The sequence below is a fragment of the Falco rusticolus genome, chromosome 3 (assembly GCF_015220075.1).
Source record: "Falco rusticolus isolate bFalRus1 chromosome 3, bFalRus1.pri, whole genome shotgun sequence".
In the NCBI taxonomy this organism is placed as follows: domain Eukaryota; kingdom Metazoa; phylum Chordata; class Aves; order Falconiformes; family Falconidae; genus Falco; species Falco rusticolus.
In genome coordinates, this window is record NC_051189.1 from 30,177,381 (window position 1) to 30,197,950 (window position 20,570).

At 43.5% G+C, this 20,570-nt stretch overlaps 1 protein-coding gene and 1 long non-coding RNA gene across 8 annotated transcripts in view; one reads left to right on the forward strand and one right to left on the reverse strand.

Moving 5' to 3' along the window:
- Nucleotides 1-5,558, reverse strand: part of NDUFAF6 (NADH:ubiquinone oxidoreductase complex assembly factor 6) — a 20,354-nt gene extending 14,796 nt beyond the window's left edge. Inside the window, exons 1-3 of one of the 6 annotated variants that reach the window (XM_037382060.1) lie at nt 4,129-5,558; nt 1,316-1,419; nt 301-484 (exon numbers count right to left, since the gene is read on the reverse strand). In XM_037382060.1, coding sequence (XP_037237957.1) covers nt 301-438 — 138 coding nt within the window. In that variant the 5' untranslated portion in view covers nt 439-484; nt 1,316-1,419; nt 4,129-5,558. The other 5 variants (XM_037382059.1, XM_037382058.1, XM_037382056.1 and 2 more) reach the window with 5 other exon arrangements.
- On the forward strand, nt 4,091-16,978 carry LOC119145516. Of its 2 annotated transcripts, none has more exons than XR_005103434.1 (4): nt 4,091-4,178; nt 8,839-9,181; nt 12,623-12,751; nt 14,411-16,978. It is a non-coding gene; the product is annotated as an uncharacterized LOC119145516 (long non-coding RNA). The 2 variants fall into 2 exon arrangements; XR_005103433.1 differs by lacking the exon at nt 4,091-4,178 and adding an exon at nt 8,182-8,721 and having other exon boundaries at nt 9,504-12,751.
- Nucleotides 16,979-20,570: the final 3,592 nt, after the last annotated feature.

Here is a 20,570-nt window from a genome sequence, read left to right on the forward strand (position 1 = left end):
TTGCTATCAACTTACAGCTTACCACAGTTTACTCAGTCCTTCACCTAAACAGAAGAGAAAAAAGCAGACTGTTTGCAGAAGTCTGACCCTCCTGGTAGGTCCTGCCCACTATCCTCCTTCTCCAACTTTGCCCTTTGGTTGTAGGTAACTTACAACATCACACAAACACAGTTTACATTACCTGTTTTATATAAAATAACGCTATTAACTATGCAACACAGCACACACAAAACAAGGACATTATTTCCCACAGTAATATTTTAGTTAAGTGAATTTTAGGACAATAAAGGTATATTTTACCCTCCACAGTTCTGTAGCAACGGGCTGATGTGGTGGGTTATCACAGTATATGTCTTCCACAGCCTCCCTCCAGAACTGCATTCGCATGAAACCTGTAGTCTTCTGAGTTATGGAGTCTTTAATCTGGAAAGGATACATCTGGAGTGAAATTCACAGTTCCTTTAAGGCATTTGGCCTGTCTACACTGAAAAGACAGACACAGGACACAGGCAAACTCAGCAGGGGAAGTGCTCAGTTCTGAATTTATGTTTATTGCTCATAAAGCATATGAGCACTATGAGAGTTTAAAAAAAAATATCTTCACCCATGAAGGTTAAAACCTGGGCAACCCTAACCTTAGCTTTCTTCCCAGAAGTATAAGAAGAGGTAAAAGCAGTGAGGAAGCGTCACAGATTGACAGAAGCGCCGCTCACAGAAGCTGATGAGGGGTTTTACTTGGTCAGCACATTTCCTGGATTGTTCCTTTCTGGCAAGTGTTACCAACTTTCTTGGTTGCACTGGCAGTTTCTGGCCATGTAGCAAAGGGGGGAGACTGCAGCCACTCCACTTCCACAACTGTCTAATTAGCTTCCCTCCCAGCAGCGTTTCCATCACCTAGCTTCTGCCAACAAAGACCTGGGACTGATTATATCATCCAAGTTTTCGACAAACCTTCTACAGATATGGCTTGGCAACCCATTCAGTCCCTGCATTTGAAGCCAGACATAGATGCAGTCACACAGCAGTATCAAAGACCACAGCCTGTTTGTTATAATTTATTTTTAAAATGCATGACAAAGAGGAAAGTCAGAAAAACTATACACATAAACAAAATAAATTGGGGGAGGCTGGCTACTTTCCAAGGGCCATTCAAAATCAGAGGTTTGTATTGCACTATTTATATTATAGTACACTACATTATAGTACAGAAAGTTAATCTTGGCAAAACACCCCCTACTAGTGTAATTTAGAATTTGTAATCTTTGTAATTTAGTGTTATTTTACATTTCCAGAGTTCACAAACATATTTTAATACCTGCCTGAGCCAGTTCCACATTGAAAGCTCTCAAAGCAAAAGCAGAGGTTCGAGATTCTGCAGGCAACAGCAGAGAACACAGAAACCCTTCATAGTCACGCTTCCTATAAAAGAATGAAAAAATACATTTATTATTTACAGCTCTATATAAACCGGGTGTGCTATTGCTTAGCACTGAGCTCCAAAAATAGTAGCAAGAAGTTATAGTTCAAAACTCTGGCTATGCAAAATCAGCAGCTTTTAAGCTTATTTTAAAATAAGACAAACTCCAAGACAGAGAGGATGCTGTCTGAACTCTCAGCGCATCTCTCAAATCCGTATCTCAAGATATTTGGCTAAAAGCATGGAACTAGGCTGTGGCAGAACTGCAAACAGAATCCAGATTGTCCAACTTCCAGACTTCTGTTCCAAACATGAAACCACATTTCTTTAAAAGACTGTGATTTGGAGCTTGGCAAAAGAGCACTTGCTTAACCAGTAAGTTTTTGTTTATTGGCAACTATATTCAAAGCATAAAAACTCTGGGTCTCGGCAGTTTCGCTGCAGGTAACTTGTGGCCGATCTAGAGTGATATGCCTTTGTTTGGCCACTTGGGTGTGCCATTAAATTAAAAACAATCAGTGCACAGAATTGTAAATTGCAAAATCATACATAATGGCAGCTAATAAAAACACTTGGTCACCTCTGAAAAGCTAAATTGCTTGTTTTGAAATAACGTTTTTGTGTACTTTCTGATAAGACTATAACCTGATCCTTCATTAGAACAAGACCAATAACCCCAAGTTTCACCTCAAAAGTGGAGAAGCAGGTGTCAAGGAAAACATATTTTCTCATTTTCATGAAGTCTGCTGTTCTTACATGTGCTCATGTTTCTTTTGAATGTGAGCTTAAAATAGCAAACCCAAACTAAAACCAAGGGTTATCAGGGTTGCTACTTCAAGCATCAAACAATCAGGAAGTGAGACTAACAGAGGATCTTACCCCTACAATACACAGCAGCTGATAACTAGCAAATCCTTAAGAGTTTTCGCAACAGTTGTGAAACTTGTTTCAGGGCTTGATGCAAATTTAAAAGCACCAACCAAAAAAAAAAAAAAAAATTTATGAATTTCAGAAGGCTTTGAAGGTCACCTTCATATTAAAGAACAGGTGCACAAAACCTCCCTCAATTAAGACACTCTGAAAAGTATTATCAGCTCAAAACCTAGTATTTTTTTCAAGGGTGACTAGTAATACCTAGTACTGCCCACCCTGGGCAGAGCTCCAAGGTTCACAGCCACATTTTCCTAGTTCCAGTTTCGCAGTTTGCCTGAGTTGTTTATGCAACACAGAACCACCTCTATGTTACACAAAGTACAGGTCAGCACAACAAGAGAAGTTTCTCTTCCATCTAGTAATGGTGGTGGCATATTGCAATGTTTTTTTCCTCAATTATTCTAAGCTTAAAAATTAAGTGTAGCAAAAAAAATACTATTTTTTTTCCATTAGTTTTCCTACTTGAAATGTTACTGCTGACCATGCACACCTTTGTATCTTTTACAAGCATCAGTTTGGAGATGATCCCGTTCCACTCTTTCTATACATGCTTGGAAGTACTCTCCCTGCTTTTGTCAACCATCTGTCTAGGACAGCTGTATCCAAAGAAAAGTTACTTAAGTCTCTACAAGGAGACTTTTTTTTTTTTTTTTTTTACTCTGTAACTCTGAACTCCCGTGGACTGGAAGGCAGCTAAGGGGCCCTGCACATCGACTACAGTCCAGAAGCCAAGCAAGAAATGCCACCTGGCCTGGGAGCCTCTGAGCTGCGCTCCAGCTCCTCTTGTGGCATTCTGGATTTGACCAAAACCGGGTGGTTTTGGGACTTCCTCGCCCTCTGGGTTCAGGTCAGTGAAGCTCGGTGAGCCCTCTGTCCAGCTGCCACATTCCCTCTGCTTTTGCTCATTTTTCCAGGGAGTACTTCAGAAGCTCGGCCATCTCCCGGCAGACAAGTAGACCTGAAAACATCCGTTATTTTGAAACGCCCACTTCGGTGATCCTTCTCTCCAAAAAGGCGAAATGATGAAATGGAAACGTTCGATATTTCAGAGAAACTGCTACGAAAGAAGCGGGGGGGAGGGCGGAGACTGCCATCGGGCTACACCGTATGGGGCGAGAGGTGATGGCCTCGAGTTGTGCCAGGGGAGGTTTAGCCTGGGCATCGGCGAAAGATGTCTCCACGGAAAGGGCTGTCCAGCCCGGGCACAGGCTGCCCCGGGCGGTGGTGGAGCCACCATGCCTAGAGGTGTTTACAAGACCGGCAGATGTGGCGTTTCGCGGTGGGCTCGGCAGTGCTGCGCTAACGGCCGGGCTCGGCCACTCTAAAGGTCCTTCCCAACCCCAACGGCTCTACGCGGCTGCAGTATCTGCCCGTTTTGCGCTGCCCCCCGCCCCGAGGCGGCGAGGCGCACCCCACCCGCCGGCCCGGGCCCCCGGCTGCCGCGGGGGGAAACCCGGCCGCCTTTCCCGGGAAACTCCGCAGCTGCTCGGCCAGGAGGGAAGCGCCCGCAGGCCTCCCTCTGCCGGGCTGGCCGCCCTCCTCCGCGGGGAGCGGCACCCACGCGTCCGCAGGCCTCCGCGGCGGGGCACTCACCGCACCAGCTCGGCGCAGTACTGCACCTCTCCTCCGGGCGCCGAGCGGCTCCAGCGCGCCGCCGCCCGCCCGCCGCCGAGCCCCGGCCGCCCGCCCGCCGCCCCTGCCAGGCGGTAGCAAGGCCCGCGCCTCAGCCCGGCCCGCGCCATGGCGGCCGCCATGCTGCCCGCCCCGGCCGCCGTTACCCAGCGCCGCCGGGCCAGCGCCGGGTCAGCGTCTAACGGAGACGGTACCGGTAGGTGGCACCCGAGGATGCGCGGTGCCGGCCCGGGGGTTGTGGGAGCGCTACGGCCTTTTGTTGTCCTGCAAATGGCGCGCGCCCGGCCGGCCGTGCCTCAGCTTGCCCCGCTTCCCGAGGCGGGCGCTGGTGGCGGCCGTGCGAGGTGAATTCCGCCGCTCCCGGGGAAACCAGGCGCTTAGGTATCTTCACCGGGTGCCCCAAAAACCTGAGGAAGCTGAATTGTCAAAATCTAGCTATGGCACAGGGGACGTACGGGAGTGGCCGTGGGACTGGGAAGAAGCCTCAGGGCCTGTTCGCTCTGTGAGGGACGGGGGGGGAGCAGGGCAGTGCTGCCTGGCCAGCGAGGCAGACCACAGGGTTAGTCCTCCGTAAAATGGGGTGTTCCAGTTTTGCAGCAGAGGCCCTACTTCTCCGCTTGGCTGGGTGAAGGGTCTTCTGATACTGTACAGGGTTATTTAGAGACAGAAGGGCCCTGTTATTCCTGTAGTCATGGCCAGAGTAGCCACTCTCCCTCCAAGTTTAGCCTGTATGGGAAAAGCCAGCAAATACATAAAAGTGCCACCACGCTTGAGAGCAGCTTCATCTTAACGCTGCACCAGCCCAACCTATTAGTAACTAATAGAAGCAACAGCAGTCTGGTTTTTCTTTCTATCCCCAGCCTTGCCATCCTCTTCCCTGGTGCTAGCTTTGATCTCCATTTTATAGTACAGTAAGTCGATTCAGGGAGTTAAACCAGCAGAAAACTATCCACTGCTTGCTTTTGGTTTTGCTGAGTTCATTTGCCACCAGTTTGGTGCCTTGAATCAGCTCCCTGCATGGTCAGCGGAGCACCAGCACCAGCACAGGGTGTTAGCAGGGCAAGGGGCTGGGGGCTGGAGAGAGGGTAGGATTTCCTATGCATATGTTGATAAGCTTAGCTGTAAAGTGAAGCCACACAGTAAATATGGGGAGAGTTTTGAGTGGGCAGCGATGTTCAAGTGACAAGGCATCTGTCTGGAAATGAGAGCAAGCCTTTATTTTGTGCCACAGAGACGACAAGGAGAGGGAGGTTAGGGATCTTGCTTAAGCATTATTTATTTTATTGATTAGTGGCTTTTATGGGTTTACCCTGAGCCTTTCTTCTTCCCTTTTCCTCGTCTCTAAAGTTCTTTTTGTCTTGAAACTCCGGATCTTGTTCTAAACTCTTGCTATGCCCTGAGCAGGATTTATTGTTTGTCAGGGCACCCAAAGGAGGTCATTTAGCTTTGGGTGGAGGCTGAAACTGCTGTTGTTTAAGTTTTCAGAGAGAACCCCTAGATAAACCAATCCAGCTCTTTCAGCTGCTGCCAGTTCCTGGCAGAAGGGTTACATAAACACACTCTAAACCTCAAGGGTATTATAAATAAATCTTATAAAATATTAACTTTTGTTAATCTCTGAATGAACCAAAATGGTGCTAAACTGATTTAAACACTTAGTACAAAAGAATAAACCAGGTGTCATGTAAGAAACAATAATCCTGACCTCTTTCTCAGTGTGCTGACATTTGTTTCCTATTGTTCTGTACCTTTACTGGTTCGTTAAATTACAGGGTTTTTTTTCTTTAAACAAATGTTTCATGTGTTGTGTATAGTTATTGAAAAAATTCTTTAAATCTGTATAGATTCTAGTAAATTGGCCTTTTGTGCTGCCGGCGCAGTGGGAGTCATGATTTGGCTTAATGTTTTAGTGAGTTTTTAACACTGCATATGAAAAGTTAAGCATAGTAAGGAGTGTCTAAAAATTTTTTTTCATGATTTTGTTGTGTTAAAGAGCACATTTCATCACCTTTTCCAATATTTCTCTCAGAAGCTGAAAGATGATTGTCTGTCTCTCTTATGAGTACTTCTTAGTGAAGTATTTTGTCCTGCTGACTCATCAGATAAAACTTTGAAATCCTTGGACAGCAATGCTAGTGGCAGCAACGGCTGGTTTAGATAGAAGTAATTCAGTTATTTCTCTAACCTGGAATTTCTGAATAAAGACAAGTTTTGTGTCAGGAAATACTGATCAGTTACAGCCAACCCTTGATAAAAGAACAGCCGGATATTATTTGTCAACGTATAATGAGAAAAAGGAGCCCTCAGCTGTTCCATGATGGCCAAACAGAGGCTGACCTTTAGGAGGTCTACATATATTCACGTGCCTATACCAAAAAAGTCTTCATGGAGAGGAGAATGGGGGACAGAGAGAGACCTGCCTCAGAATATCTAGTGACCAGAGGCTGAGGTCTTCACTGGGCTATGGGAGGCTGGCACCCATGATCCGTCATCTGTAGTGACAACAGCAGAAATCAGAACAGTGATCTGACAGGTCTGTTCTCTATGCTCACATGGGCAAGGATGTATTCTCCCAGTCTCTGATTTTCCTCTTCTGAATAATCCTGGATTCATTCCAGTATCAGAGTTAAGGAAAAATCAGTGTGTTGTAACAATAGTGTTTCCTGTCCAGTTCCATGCCTCAATCAACAGGCACATGCAGCTATTTTTACCTGGACTCCTAAAAATATTCAACTAAAAATCTTTGTTTAAAGGAGTAGACTAAGAAAACATGTTTAACTGCAGTCGTTTCAGTCCTGGCCACAGAATAATACATTAATGCATGTGGGAACAAGCACTGGGCCACTTTAAAACATAGGTTTTCCATTTTCCATGGTTTAAACACCCAAGTCTTTAATTACAAGGTAGACAGAAAGTTCCCAAAGGATGTTGCAGTGGAGGGGTTTTGTATCTGTTGCTGCTGCATGTGTTTATTTTTTGTAGGTTTGTCTGTAAATAAATTGCTGGTAAACTTTCATTTATTTCTTGTTACTGTTGTGCTCTTTCACTCCCCAGTTCCAAACACATATAAAGTTTGTAGAAGGAGCTATGCTAACAGCAGTGGGAAATAAAGGTCTCAGTGATTTATGGAGGGTGAGGACCACTGCATGCTTCCTTGGCTGTGTGGTGCTGGACTGAGTTGGAGTAACTGTCCTTCAGAGTGAAAGGAAACAGCATTTTTTCCTTATCCACCGCCTCCTCTGCCAGCTGTGAGCATACTCCACTGCACTCAGTAGGTATTGCTGCTCATCTGATATTCTCAATCCTCCTGTGGTTTTACCTAAGATTCAGTTTTATTCCCATGAAATGGATGGATCTATCAACAACACACTTTATGTACACCGTCAAGGAACGGCCAGATACTACCAACTTTCAGTTACTCCTGATTCAGACTGCAGAATTGTGAGTGAAATAGTGGTATTCAGGTCATGCAGCTTTTGTCGCGTGACACCTTTTGATACCTATCTTTTGTTAGGATAGTCTCTTATCTCTTTTTAGCCACTGGATTAAAATAGAACTTCTAGAGAGTAGAATAAGGACATGTCTTCAGAATATGGACATAGCTTCAGCACTCGCATCATGCTTATTAACCTTGATCTCTCTGGTTGTGAGTTACTGACCCTTTCTGACCAGGAACATCTCCACAGCTGTGCCACATTATTTGAACATACAAACAGGCAGAAGCAGAACTTGGGGCCACATTTTCAAGGGCTTAGCACTTCCTAAGTGCCCGGCTTCCACTCTGAGATCAAAAAAAGACCTTCAGAATTAAGAAGCCTTTGCTATTAATCTAACAATTTCCTTTGAAAATCCTGCTCTCTGTGGGGACAATGCACTCCCTTCAGAATTTTGTCTCTAGTTTTTCAAGAGCCATCCTAAAACCTCCATACTGTCATGAGAAGAGATGACTTACCTGGCTACTCTTGCACAGAAGCACAGGCCCACGCAAACACAGTTCGGTTCCATGTTGTTGCCTGGGGTGACACACATATAATATCAGATGCAAATACAGCAAGTATTTGAATGGAATTCACAAAGCGTATGCTTTTAAGATAAAATAAAGCCAAGTCCTGCTGCTGCTGCTGCTTTGGATGCAAATGTATTTGTAATGAACTCTTGTTTTTGTATGTATCCCTTATCTTGCACCTGCTATCATCTGTGTTGTAAAAAGCTTAGGGGTAAGCCTGCCAAGTGATACGCCCCATCTGTGCTACCTGGATAAACAATGTTAGCAAGAAACATGCAAACTGAAAAGCCACAAGTTCTTGACAGACCGGAACCAGCACTTTTTCTCTGGCTAGCAAGGACAAGGTCTCTGTGTTCTTTTAACCAGTTGCCAACCTTTTCTTATTTAAAATTCTTGTGAAGTTATTGGGAGGGAGATGAGAAAGAGAGGAAGCTGGGGGTGTGCAAACTCATTTTTGGTGTGCAGGTGAAGTCAACTGCAAATATAACAAGGATTTCAATGGAATCCACTAAGTGAATTTATTTTTTACCAGAGCCAAAATAGAGCTAAATGTTGTCTGCTGTGCCTGAAGGCAGGTGTATTTGTTGTGAACACTGCTCTTGTTTATCTTTTTGCTTGGACCCCTGCAAAACAGACTAGCACTCCAAGCGAGGGAAGGTGAATTAATGGGAAACTGCATCACTAGGACTTGTCCCTGACAAGTCTAGAAAGAAGTGACAGCAGATATAGCAAGGTGAGAGAGCCCTCAGGCATTTCAACAAAGAGGCAACAGTAGGAGAGAACAACTTATTCCAGAACCTTATCATGTTCTACTGAGATCTCTACATTTTCCTATGTTTTCTTTTTTTAGGAACTTACAGCTGGGAGCATTACTGAGTAATTAAAGCACAAGGGTGGCAGCTTGGCTTCTGAAGTCCTGTCATTGAGCTCCTGTGACAACACATGTACTGTCTGCAATGGTCACATCTGAGAGCAGCTGACACTTCGTGGTCCCTGGGCCAAGTCATTTTAACTGACTTGCATCTAATCACAGTTCAAGACCTTTTGGGTGCACAAGACACATCACTACTGGGTATTGGCAGAGACACAGGGTGGTATGAGACCTGTTCCACCGAGGAAACATCCACAGGCCTGTTTCCAGTTTTGCTACCTGAGACAGAGGGGATGAGACCAGCAGCAGTCCCTGTGGCTGGGTATGGACCACTCCCTCTTCTGCCATTCATCCTCTGCCCTGCGCTCCCTGAGCAGGCATGCTGGTGCTTGCTGCTTTTGTGTGTTAGAGTGAGGTAAAGGGTAGAACTTGGTATTGTGAGTGCCCTGTCCTAGACACTGAGCTGTAAGGGAGTTCACCCAATGCCATTTCACCAAAACTAGAGACAGAAGTAGGACCCACATTAGTTTTGCTGCCTGCCACATGGGGTCTGTATCGGCAAGAACTAGGAAGGATACTGCACCCTGATCTGCCCCAGCCTTGTCAGTAAAAGAGGATAATTCATAAACTGGTTACCTTGGCAGAGTTCAAGATGACGGCGCCTTTTGGCACTTGGATACATTCCACCAGACACAAGGCAGGAACTTCTGCTGTCTTCTGCTGTTTAAAACACTGGTGGCCTGAGGGGATCCCTCATCATTATGGTCAATTCAGCCTGACCCCTAACCTGTCCAGGAACTTTAACCAGGCTTCAAACTTTTGCAGGGTTGAGTGTGCTGCCAGGCATCTGAGCAAAACATTACAGATTGCTGGCAGTGCTACAGCATCCCAGGCACCCTTGCAGCCTCCAAGGCTCTTGTAACAGCTCATAAAAGGGCTCAGAGAAAATTTTCTGTGCAGAACAGGCACTCCGGGGGTGTTGCAGGTCAGGCAGCGTGCCCGTCACAGGGGATGAGACAATGCTTTGGGAAGTTCACCTGTAACAAATGGCTGACAGCAACATGTCCAAAACTTATAGAACTACAAGGACACCAACACGGATTCATTCCAACTTGACTTTTGCTCTCTGCCTCCCAGTGGCAGCCTCCTTCCCTGCTCATGGTATGAAACTAGCCTCTTCTCCTCTGTCCTTCCTTCATCCCAGCTTCTCATGGCCTGTGCCAGGCAGTCCCAGTGAAAGCAGGCCGTGCAGTCAGCTGCTTAGCAAGAGAGTGCCCCAAACCCTGAAAGCTTCTTTTTGAAAAAAGTTTCTTTTTGAAACCCATTGTGCAGGGGTGCAGGGCTGCCAAGCCCACTGAAGTATCCTTAAATGATCTGACAGTTTTATACAGCGCAGACCATAGGGAACAATTGTAGGGACAGGACTGAAGAATACAGAGTAGAGACACCCACACAGACTCCTGAGACACTGTTCAATTTATACTCATTTAAAAATGATTGTTGAGAAGATACAGGGTTTCCTAGGATTGGTCCCTGAGGTGAGTAAGGGATGCTGATATACAAGAGATGCTCTTGACAGCCAGCTCTGCCAAGATGATAGCACCTAGAGCCATGCACAGAAACAGGATCTTGGGTGTCTAAGTATCTTTTTCCTGACAAAATATTGGGCACTTACAGGTCCTCAGATCAGCAAGCAGGGCCTGCATGCCCAAACTGCTTTCTGCTGCATCTTTAGGCAGCCATATCCCCTCGGAAACTCAGCATGGTTCCTCAGAGGTCACACAGAGTGCTTCTGCCCTGTCACATCGGTCTGCCCCATCTCACATCGGGATCCTACTCTTCCAGCTGTCCACATAAGCATTCATGTTTGCACTTTTTCTCCTTACATACCAAAAGGAAGCCCAGGCATGGGGTAGAGAATAGCTCTAGCTGGCTCTGCTTTGAGCACAGGGGGTGGACCAGACAATCTCCAGAGGCACCTCCCAGACTGACAGAATCCACTGATGCTGTCATTCTGTAACTGAAAAATATAAATGGTAGTACCAGTCCTCACTGGATCAACAGAAAGCACTTGAGTATCCTTGGGAAGAGTATGTACAAAGTAGTAGGAAATTGAAAGTACTGAAGAAACGTGCAGAGTAAACAAGGAAGCTTGACATTTCGGTTCTGGACACCAAACTCAAGTAACTTCTCAAGTGCTTCAGGGAAGTGTATAGTTAGTAAAATATCCATGTAGTCAGGCAATAATGCCAGATTTATTTTCAAGGGTGTTTTTTTCCACGAGAGGAATCTGCAAAGCAGAGCCATCACAGGTAGGGAAACTTCACATTGTTCAGCAGTTATCATCCTTGTTGGTTTACAGATGACGTTCTTACTCCTAGAAGAGAATCCCTCCCAGCTCTGTTTGGCCAAAGTGATTTGTCAGATCCTGGGGGTCTAGGAGAGGGGACACACTTGGGCAGGAACTGGGAGGATCTTCTGTAGAGGATTTCAGGTCACAAACATGCATAGGAATTTTGATACTGAATCTGCGGTGGTAGGTAGAAACATTCTCCCCCAGACTGATAAGTGGCCCTTATCAGTCAAACAACCAGCAAAGTACAGAAGTTGCTGGAAAAATTAGATGCCTAGTTGCTGCCCTCCTTTTCACTTCCCCACATTTTTCTGGTGGTGTGGGATCTCAAAGCATTTCTAAAACACCTTTTAAAAACCATTTTCAAATCCACAAACAGTCCAGAGTTCAGTTCTGAGCATTATAAATGGTTGTGCTAATTAAATGCAGCTAAAATAGTGAAAAGAGTTGCAGAGCAGACGAGATCAATGACAAAACACCCTTAGAGAGCACAGAAGGGGAAAAAGTGCTGATGCAGAAAGGTGATTTATGACAACTCTGTGGTTGCTGAAACAGAAGAATTATTGAGAACCTTGAGGAGAAAGGAGCTTTAGGTTGGAAGATTGACGACTAAAAACCATGGAGAAGTAATCCTTTCTGCATCAGTACAGCAAAGCTTCAGTTCTGGGAGGCAGGTCAATGTAGGTCAGTGCTTGCACTGGAAATGCTAAGCTGGGGAACCTCTCTAGTTGCTTCCTTCCCCCCCATTGCCTCCTCCCCACCCCCTCTTTGACAAAGGGAAGCCAGTGCATTTCGGTGTTGCAATTTCACATACTGAGCATTCAGCTCCACGGTCTAACTCTGAACCAAAGACTCCAGCACTAGGCAGCTTGGTGTGAGATAAAATAGGTTGCTCTGAGTACAGTGATCCTTATTTTACCATAGAGTTAGCAAGTTATTAGATGTGGCTAGCACCGAGGTTTGGCGTCCATGTGTGTAGGGGTCCTTTTCTCATCTTTTGCCCTGTATAAGCCACTATCGTCTTTTAACATGAAAACATTTCAAGATTGGTCTGGTACGCATAGACAACTGTGAGTTACTTTGTGGCCCTCCAGTAACTGCGTTAAAAATGAAGCAAGGATAAACTTTTCTTCGAAGTGCCATTTTTACACTTTCCTATAATCTGAAAACATTATGTGAAAATGCTTTCTCACTGTATTCTACACAATAAGCACTATTCCAACCTGATCTGTAATTCCATTGCAACACAGGATGAGAATTTGAAACTTTTAGATTTCTTTTGGATGAGTGGATTTACATATTTGAACAACGATACTGTGACATTTAGACAGTTACATTATTTGATGGCTATCACAGGCTGCAATTACGCCTAGTTGTCTCACTTTAAAGATACAATTTTCTTTGTTTCAGGAGGTTTCAGCCAGCAATTAACTGCAATTGGATGGCATTTCAATAGCCAGTCTCTAGCAAACTCCTATGATGAGTCACAACATTGGCAGATCATGGCACATGTGGTGGTGTAATGTCATGTAACAGCAAGTGAGTGTCTTCTGTTAATATTTTAACGACAACCATCTCAAGTAGACCACATTTTCAGAAAGTGTTTGTTATTCACATGTAACGATCTGGGTTGCCAAAACACCCTTGGAGGATAGAGCTAATAAAATAAGTAGCTAGTTAGTAAAAACTCCTTCATTTAATTTTATTGTGTGGAAAGTAGTATGTTTTTCTCGCATGAGAAAGGCCCTGCTGCTGTCTGGAAAGTTTACATATGGCCCTGCAGCTTTCAAATTGCTCCAGTCAAAGATCTCAATCAGAGATTTGCTGCACTTTCACTGTTGTCGTTTTGTACATCTGTATGTATTTCACAGATTGGTTTTATTTGAAAAGCAATGTATAGCTGTAAAGTATTAGTCATTAATCTGGCACCATTTAGCTGTAAATTATTAATCATTAATATAACATCATTACATGCTGGGTTTGCATTCTGATTTCCTTTGCTTGATCATTAAATAACGGATTGCAAACAATGTGCAAGCTCACTTTTTGTTTCCTCTGTTCCTGAGACGCATTTCAGAAGCTGCCTGTTGTGCTCCTTTCCATCAGAGAAGCAAGCAAACCTGCCCAGCTCAGCGGGCCACTGCACTGCTTCCTGCTCACCATGACTAATGCAATTACACCAGAAGGAAGTTTAAAATAATTTCGTTAGTGTTTGGAGGATGAGGTTCATCTTCAGCCAGACCTCAGACCTTGCTTTCCACAGTGTTTGGATCACTGAAATACTCTTATATAAGCCTAATTGACACAATTAGAAGAATGACTCCTAACAGATGTGTGTTGCTGTAGCAACTTGGGGGGAGGGCAGCCAAAGTGCCCTCCATATTTAACAAAACAATATTAATCATAATAAGTAAAAGCACTTTATCCTTTTTATAAGGCACTTGCTCAGGAGCCAAGTGCCTTAACATGTTGCAACAAGGATCACTGTAATGGAGTTTAAATAATTTGAAGGCGAGTGAAAAATTCTCTCGGTAATAACCAAAATTACATGGAGACAGAGGCATAGTCAAATGTTGCCCAGATCTCCCTGGATATAAGGCAGGAAGATTAGCTGTTCAAAGCTTTGATTCTGCCGCCATAGGAACACTGGAGGAAGAAAACCACCAAAGGCATCTGTGGAAGCAGGAGGAGGCCTAAACTGCTGAGCTTGTCTCAGGTTTATCCTACCAAAGGGCCCAGTTGTCCAGTGAGAGCACTGTGGGCAGCCTTTAAATCCACCTGCCACCTCCTTTCTGTTAGAGGGACTCCAGGTTGTTCTGTGTTGGCAGTGGATATGGTTGTGTATGCAAGTGTCAATGGGTGCTGGCAGCGCTGTGAAATAATAACAGGCCTCCTGCTTTCCGTGTGGCACACCAGAGTGGGAACAGGTGCTTTGCAGAGTGGATCCAAATAGGTTTGTTCCTGACTCTTGTCTTGCCTGTCCCAGTAAACTTGCACATTTCATCCAAACGTGGTTTCTTTGAAGTGTCAGAGACCACGCACATTACCTGAGACCCACGACTTAGGACTTGTTTTCATTAAACCTTTTGATTTGGAGCCAGTGATAAGAATTTTGACTGGTATGATTGTCACTTCAAAGTTATTATTTTAACTAACACCATTTTAATCTTTGTCTTGATGTCTTTGCAACTTGAACAGTCACATTGTGTTGCTACAGAGTACAAGAAAAACCTGAAGTCAGCGCTGACTGGAACTGAATAATGGGATTTCCATTTCCAAGATGAAGAAGCTAGTAAACAGCATGAATAAATAAGCAAGTCTGAAAAAACAAAACACTCATCTTTTGGATGATCATGGAAAATACAGATGAAAAGGGATCTCAAGAAGTCATCTATACCATCCCACTCTCTACAGATGGATTAATTTTATCTCTGTCATTCCTGACTAAGTTTTATCTGATCTCCTTTTAATAAGATTTACAATCCCCAGGCAATCTAGCTTAATGCATCACTAGCCTTATTTTTAGAAAGTTTTTCCTAATGTCTAACCAAAGTCTATTTCTGCTGCAATGGAATGTCTTATTAATCTGCAATATCTTTATTTTTTAAGACTGCTTTCATATTTCTGTCAAGTTTCTCTTCACTAGAGCCAGCACCCCCTATTTCTCCAGTCTTCCCATCTAATCTGTTTTTTTCTAGAGCTCTGATCACACACATTGCTCTCCTTTGTAGCCTGGTGAGTGTTTTATCTCCCCCAAGCATGGTGCCCCAAGCCAGGCTCACTGAGCTCCAGATGAGCTTTGCCAATACTGAGAAAAGTGGAAGAATTACTTCACTTACTTTATAGCCTCTATTTATATTTGTACCTCTGAGTATGTAGTCTGCTTTTTTTGAAAGAATATGCAACTTCCAGAATATTTCTGCAGGGCTGCTCCCTACTCATTTGCTCTTCAGTCTGTGTTTTTGCAGTGGATTATTCTTGACCAGACGTAAAATCTTGGATTTCCTATTCTTAAATAGCATCTTCATTTTCTTCACTAACAATCCCAGCTATGTAGTTAACTAATGTGACATTGCTCAGTTGAATATTAAGCTTATATTTTTTCCAACTTACTTTCAAATTTTTTTAAGCTTTATCATGCTGGTTTGTGTCTGGGCTCTATAAACCTTCAGCTTTGCTCTAGTTATAGTTCCAGAGCCCAGGTACAATATGTTCATGTGCAGCCTGCACGTGGCCCCTTCCCTTATCCTATTCCAGGTACAGTGGTATGATTATAGCTGTTTGACCTGTTGCACCATTGGGAGCTCAGCTTGCCCTGATAATAGCACAGTTATGTTTACTGTCCTTGCAGCTCTGGCAATTACATCTCATTACACCACCTTAATTATTCAAACACTGACATTTGAGTGTTAATATGTCTAAAATTCAGGCACAGAGAAAAAGAGTTCTTTCAACTTCAGCATCTTTTATTTAGCTCTCCTCTTGAACTGCCTGTTTTCTCACAACACATTCCTCATTCTGTCACAACCAGTCATGTTGTTTTTCCAAAAACCCTGGAAGACACTCTAAGGCCCTGCTTCTGCCAGGAATTTTGTTATATAAAAAAATTTCTAATACTTGACCACTTTCACCGCAGCAGGATGAAAGATGTATCTTTAAAATACATCAGGTAGCGTGTTTTGAAGAACTGGCACAGGTGAGGCGAATGACTCTTAGCCCCTCAGCTCCTGGGTTTGAGCCTTGGGGGATACCAGGTGCTTTGAGACTGAGGGCATCACTGTCAAGTTGTCGCATTCTGTCACACTGTCACTCATAGCCAAGAAAGCACCGTTTTGTTGTGTGTGTTTAGGAATTGAAGCATACTAACTTTCTCTAGGTTTTGGACCTCACAGCAGCTGGAAGAACACCCCAGGAGCAGCTCTACTTCACCTTACCCAAGAACCTTTCCACAACAATACGACTGTTTGAAAAGTTCTTAGCCTATAGTAAAAAGGGTTAAGTGCACACAACTCTCTTGCATCATCCCGGTGGAGTACCTGACTACCTGACCACATCCTCCACATCCTAGTATGAGGAACTTAGGCAGAGTTACAAGGAACTTATGTGGCGTTACTTAGTCTGCCCAAAGCCATGCAACAACTTAACGACTGAATCTGGAACTACAGGTCTCTTGCTGTGATGACAGGACAAGACAATCTTGCTGGCAAGTTTTACTGAAATCTTTGCTGTCGTCTGGGGAGTTACGTTGTTATGCAGGGAAGGTAAACCTTGCTGTGAACACTAACTTTTCCAGACTGGAAGGGCATGTGGCAGTATGTCTCTTGCCTGGAGGCTTATTAGAACATATCTTGCAGAGGCTGAAACCTCATTTATTTGTTATTGTGTGGAGCCAGTTTTAAAATGCTATCTGAAAAGAGCTCTTCAGATGACTGTAATACCAGATTCTGAGTTGCAGCGATTCAGTATGCAATGATGACGCTTGCACCTGGCTTCTATGAAATGCTTATCCCAACAGGCAAGACCTCCCACGTTATTTATTCATTCAGCAGAGCTCAGCTGGCACAGAATGCTGGCATTCATCCTGCCTGACCTAAGCAAGAAAGGGAACCCGTCAATAAGTGCTTGGGATCGCCAGTCAATTCCTCCATGTGTGAACTATATATACATACATATATACTGTAATAGTACTGTATAAGTAATTATGAAATACACACACACATATATATTTGTATATATACTATGCTAAAATTAAGTTTTAACATGCAAGCTAAGGATGCGGTGAAGTATTGATTGGCTTTGTTACCAATGCAGTGCCTGAGACCTGAGAGCAGGAAAGGTCACATCTTTTTTACCCACCATCATCACCTCAGGCTCCATGGTGACAGACATTATTTGATCTTCTCTCAGAAGTACCTGGCTTTTTTTTTTTAATCGATTGGGGCCAATCTGAGAAACACTGGGCTCAGTATTTGCAAGAAACATCCGTGGCTGAAAAGAATAACAATGCAGAATCATGGTTCGTGGCTTTGTACCCTGCAAAGACTAAGAGATCTTTCAAAAATAATGGTAATTTGCAATCAGTTGGAGTGTTACAGTTGAAATCCAAGCACATCCAACCATATGATGTGATTCATATTACTTGGTGCTAAACTAATGTTGCTAATTCTTTTGTAACTCGTCACAACAGAACAAAGATAGTGCTCACTATTTTAGGAAGTATATGAATCAGTAGGAGAGCTAAAAGGAAACAAATGCATCGCCGGTGAGACTAAAAATGCCTCAGAGATGTGAACAATGTGTGTCTGCTGACTCTGCGGTTGTGCAGAAAAATTCAAGGAAGGGTTTTAAGCATGGCTAGCCACACAACAAAACATGCTTTGGGCTGGCAATTTAAGGAGGAAGCTGTCTTGCGCGCCGTCTGTCATTCCCACATGATTTAAAACGCAGATATGCTACAGACAGAGAAACCTACTTATCCTCTCACTAAATATTAACTGACAATCATTATGAAGATGAATCTAGCATAGGAAAATAAATTATGGTACCAAAGTAAGTTCCTCTTAAAGTCAAGCTATTGTAGTTGATCAAGCAGACTTGCCTATACATTGAGCACGGGATGCCCATCATCCTAACATCACCACTGAAATAAAGAACAAAAAACTATGAAGGGTTAATAACCATGGTAATAACCCATCAAACATCTGAAGCATGTAGGAATTTCATAAACGTAACAAATGAACAAATGCATGTTCATTGCCACCGTCAAAAATTCACAGGTCATCTCTCCTTTAATGTGACAGTCTTAGGCAGGAGGTGTGCTTCTGGAAAGCCTCTTTAATCACAGGGCAAAGAAGAAAACAGCAGAAGAGCATGGTTCCTGGTTGTACACAGAGGTACAATAGGGTCTTTTATTACCAAGTGCTGAAGGAGAGGACAGGTTCAGGCAAGAGTAGTGAAAATATGCTGGACTTTTTCTAGTACAAGAGGCAAATATGAAAGAGGACAGACAATCCCAATGGAAAATGTTTGATGTATGCCTCTGGGCTCAGGAGAAAAACGGTTCACATAATGACACAAGAAGAGGCATCTGCCTTTGGCTCCCTGCTAACTGGCACTGCAGTACAGCACTACCTGCGGAGTCGCCCGACACACTCCAGTCTGACCTAAGGGTTCAAATGCTGATGATGAACTTGCTCTAGAGGAAAAAAAAAAAAAAAAAAAAATGCGCAGAGTTATTCAGACCATGGAAATCTATACTGACTTCTAAGAGGATTTTTATTTTGACAGAGCGGAGGAAAAGAGCTCAAAGTGTCGCTAGGCTTACTGTTATTTTTTTAATCTGGCTATGATTTACAATGGCTTGCTGCCAATGGCTATTTGAATACCTGGTTTTGCTCTTGAACAATATGAAAAGCAGGAATTACATTTTGACAGTTTCTAAGGAAAAATAACTTTATTCTGACGTGGACTCTTTGCTGAAGAGGACAACAGGTTTAATGTTTTAAGATAATACTTCTTCAACAGAAAACTGAATCCCTCAACTTTTTCGGTCTGGTTTGGAGGATCATATCTGGTAATTTCTGCTTCCTTGGATCTCATTCAGCCAAATCATGAGGCTCCTACTAATGTCAAAACTAGATTCTTGAATTTGCTGAATTCATGCTCTAGAAATACAGAAACAGGTTTCTAACACCTGTTTTGCATAAAAGTCTGGAAAGGCCTGCTCTTACTCAAAACTTTAACTTGCTGTTTGGGAAAATAGCATTAGAAACTTGTGACTTACAGCAGGAACAATCAATCTGGTGTCCTTAAGCCAGCATTGCAGAAACCTTTGCGCTAACTAAAGTCAGAGGAAGAAGAGCAGAAAAGGAAGTGCCTGTTTTTGTTGAGACTGCTGTTTAAATCTAGACGTCCACTTCAAAAAAAGGGATTGACATTTGTGCAAGGACACAAATGTCAGACTGTGCTTTTTTAAGCTTGGATCTGTTCAGACTGCTCATGCTTTGAACAACAGGTTTGAAGTGTTTGTACCTAAATTTGGACAGAAAAGCTTGGACTCTTTTGAACAGGAGCTAGTATCCTTTCCATAAGGGGAAAAAATAGTATTTAATTGTGGTTAATCACAAACTTGAGATATTTTTAAAATTATAAACCCCAGCTATTTCTGCATAATGCATTCAGCTGGACAGACCAAGACCTGTCTGACAGCAGTGATCTTGCAGAGTCATGCAAAATTGCACAGAATCTCTTCCCACACAGCACAGGACTTTCTGCCACAGCCAGATATCTGGAAGCCATGGAGCAGAAGGCATTAGGCTTGGTCTTAACTATGATTAGGTTTAGGGCATTGGTTTTTAACTGAACATTAAACCGAAACTTTGGTTTTGGTGGCTGTGCTGCACTCACCTTAAACCAATGACACACATCGGCAAAGATGAATGGTGTGGATGTTCCTGTACAGATATGCCAGGTTCATGCTACGTGGGGTCAATGGATTTGTTCATGCAGATCACTCAGAATGATATCAAAGTGCTTTGTTGCACATTATTTGGAAAGAATTTTTATTTGTCTGGAGGATATATCTTCTCCAAGGTTTAGAGGGAGTTTATTTTTCAGTCTGTGCAAGCTCTGGCGTCATTCTCCCTTCCTGCTACTCAATGATTCTAATGTGGAGATAGATCTGCATTCTCACCTACCATTTAAACAGGCACGTCTGTGGAGTAGGGCCTCTCCAAGAGGCACAACACATGGCAGTGCTTTGTTATAAGCTCAATGTGCTCATTGTAACTCACAGGTCTTGTGGTAAGAAGGTCAGTGTTTCTGTACTCCATGGCTAGACATACATTGTGCCTGCTAAATACTGCTGTAGTATTTCATCGCAGCGGGAACCTGGACAATAGGTCATGCCTTGCATTAATATGTAGGATCTTGACAAATCAATACAGTTCAAATAACAGGGGACAGCTTCCCAGTCGTTTACTATTCCTGTGACACAGGGCGCTCTGGACACACAGGGAAATATTTGCAGGCACAGCAATGGCTGTGCCATTAAGCTGCCACTGAGCACACAGAAAGTACGACAGACTCTCTGCTAATTCCTACCAGTAATTCAGAATCATGCAAGGGCATGTATTATTGGAAACATGAACGGTTCCCTTGCTCCAGAGATCTCTTCAGGGTTTGGGGTTTTTTTTTCTGTAATACAAATATAGAAGTCAAGTTCCACAAGGGAAGGCCAGTCAGCTTTTGTGTCCAGCAAGACCCGGACCAAAGTGACTGTATTTCTTTTGCTGTCTGAGGGCCTGATCTAACAACCATTAGAATCAATAGAAAGGCTAATTGATTTGAAAGACTTTGG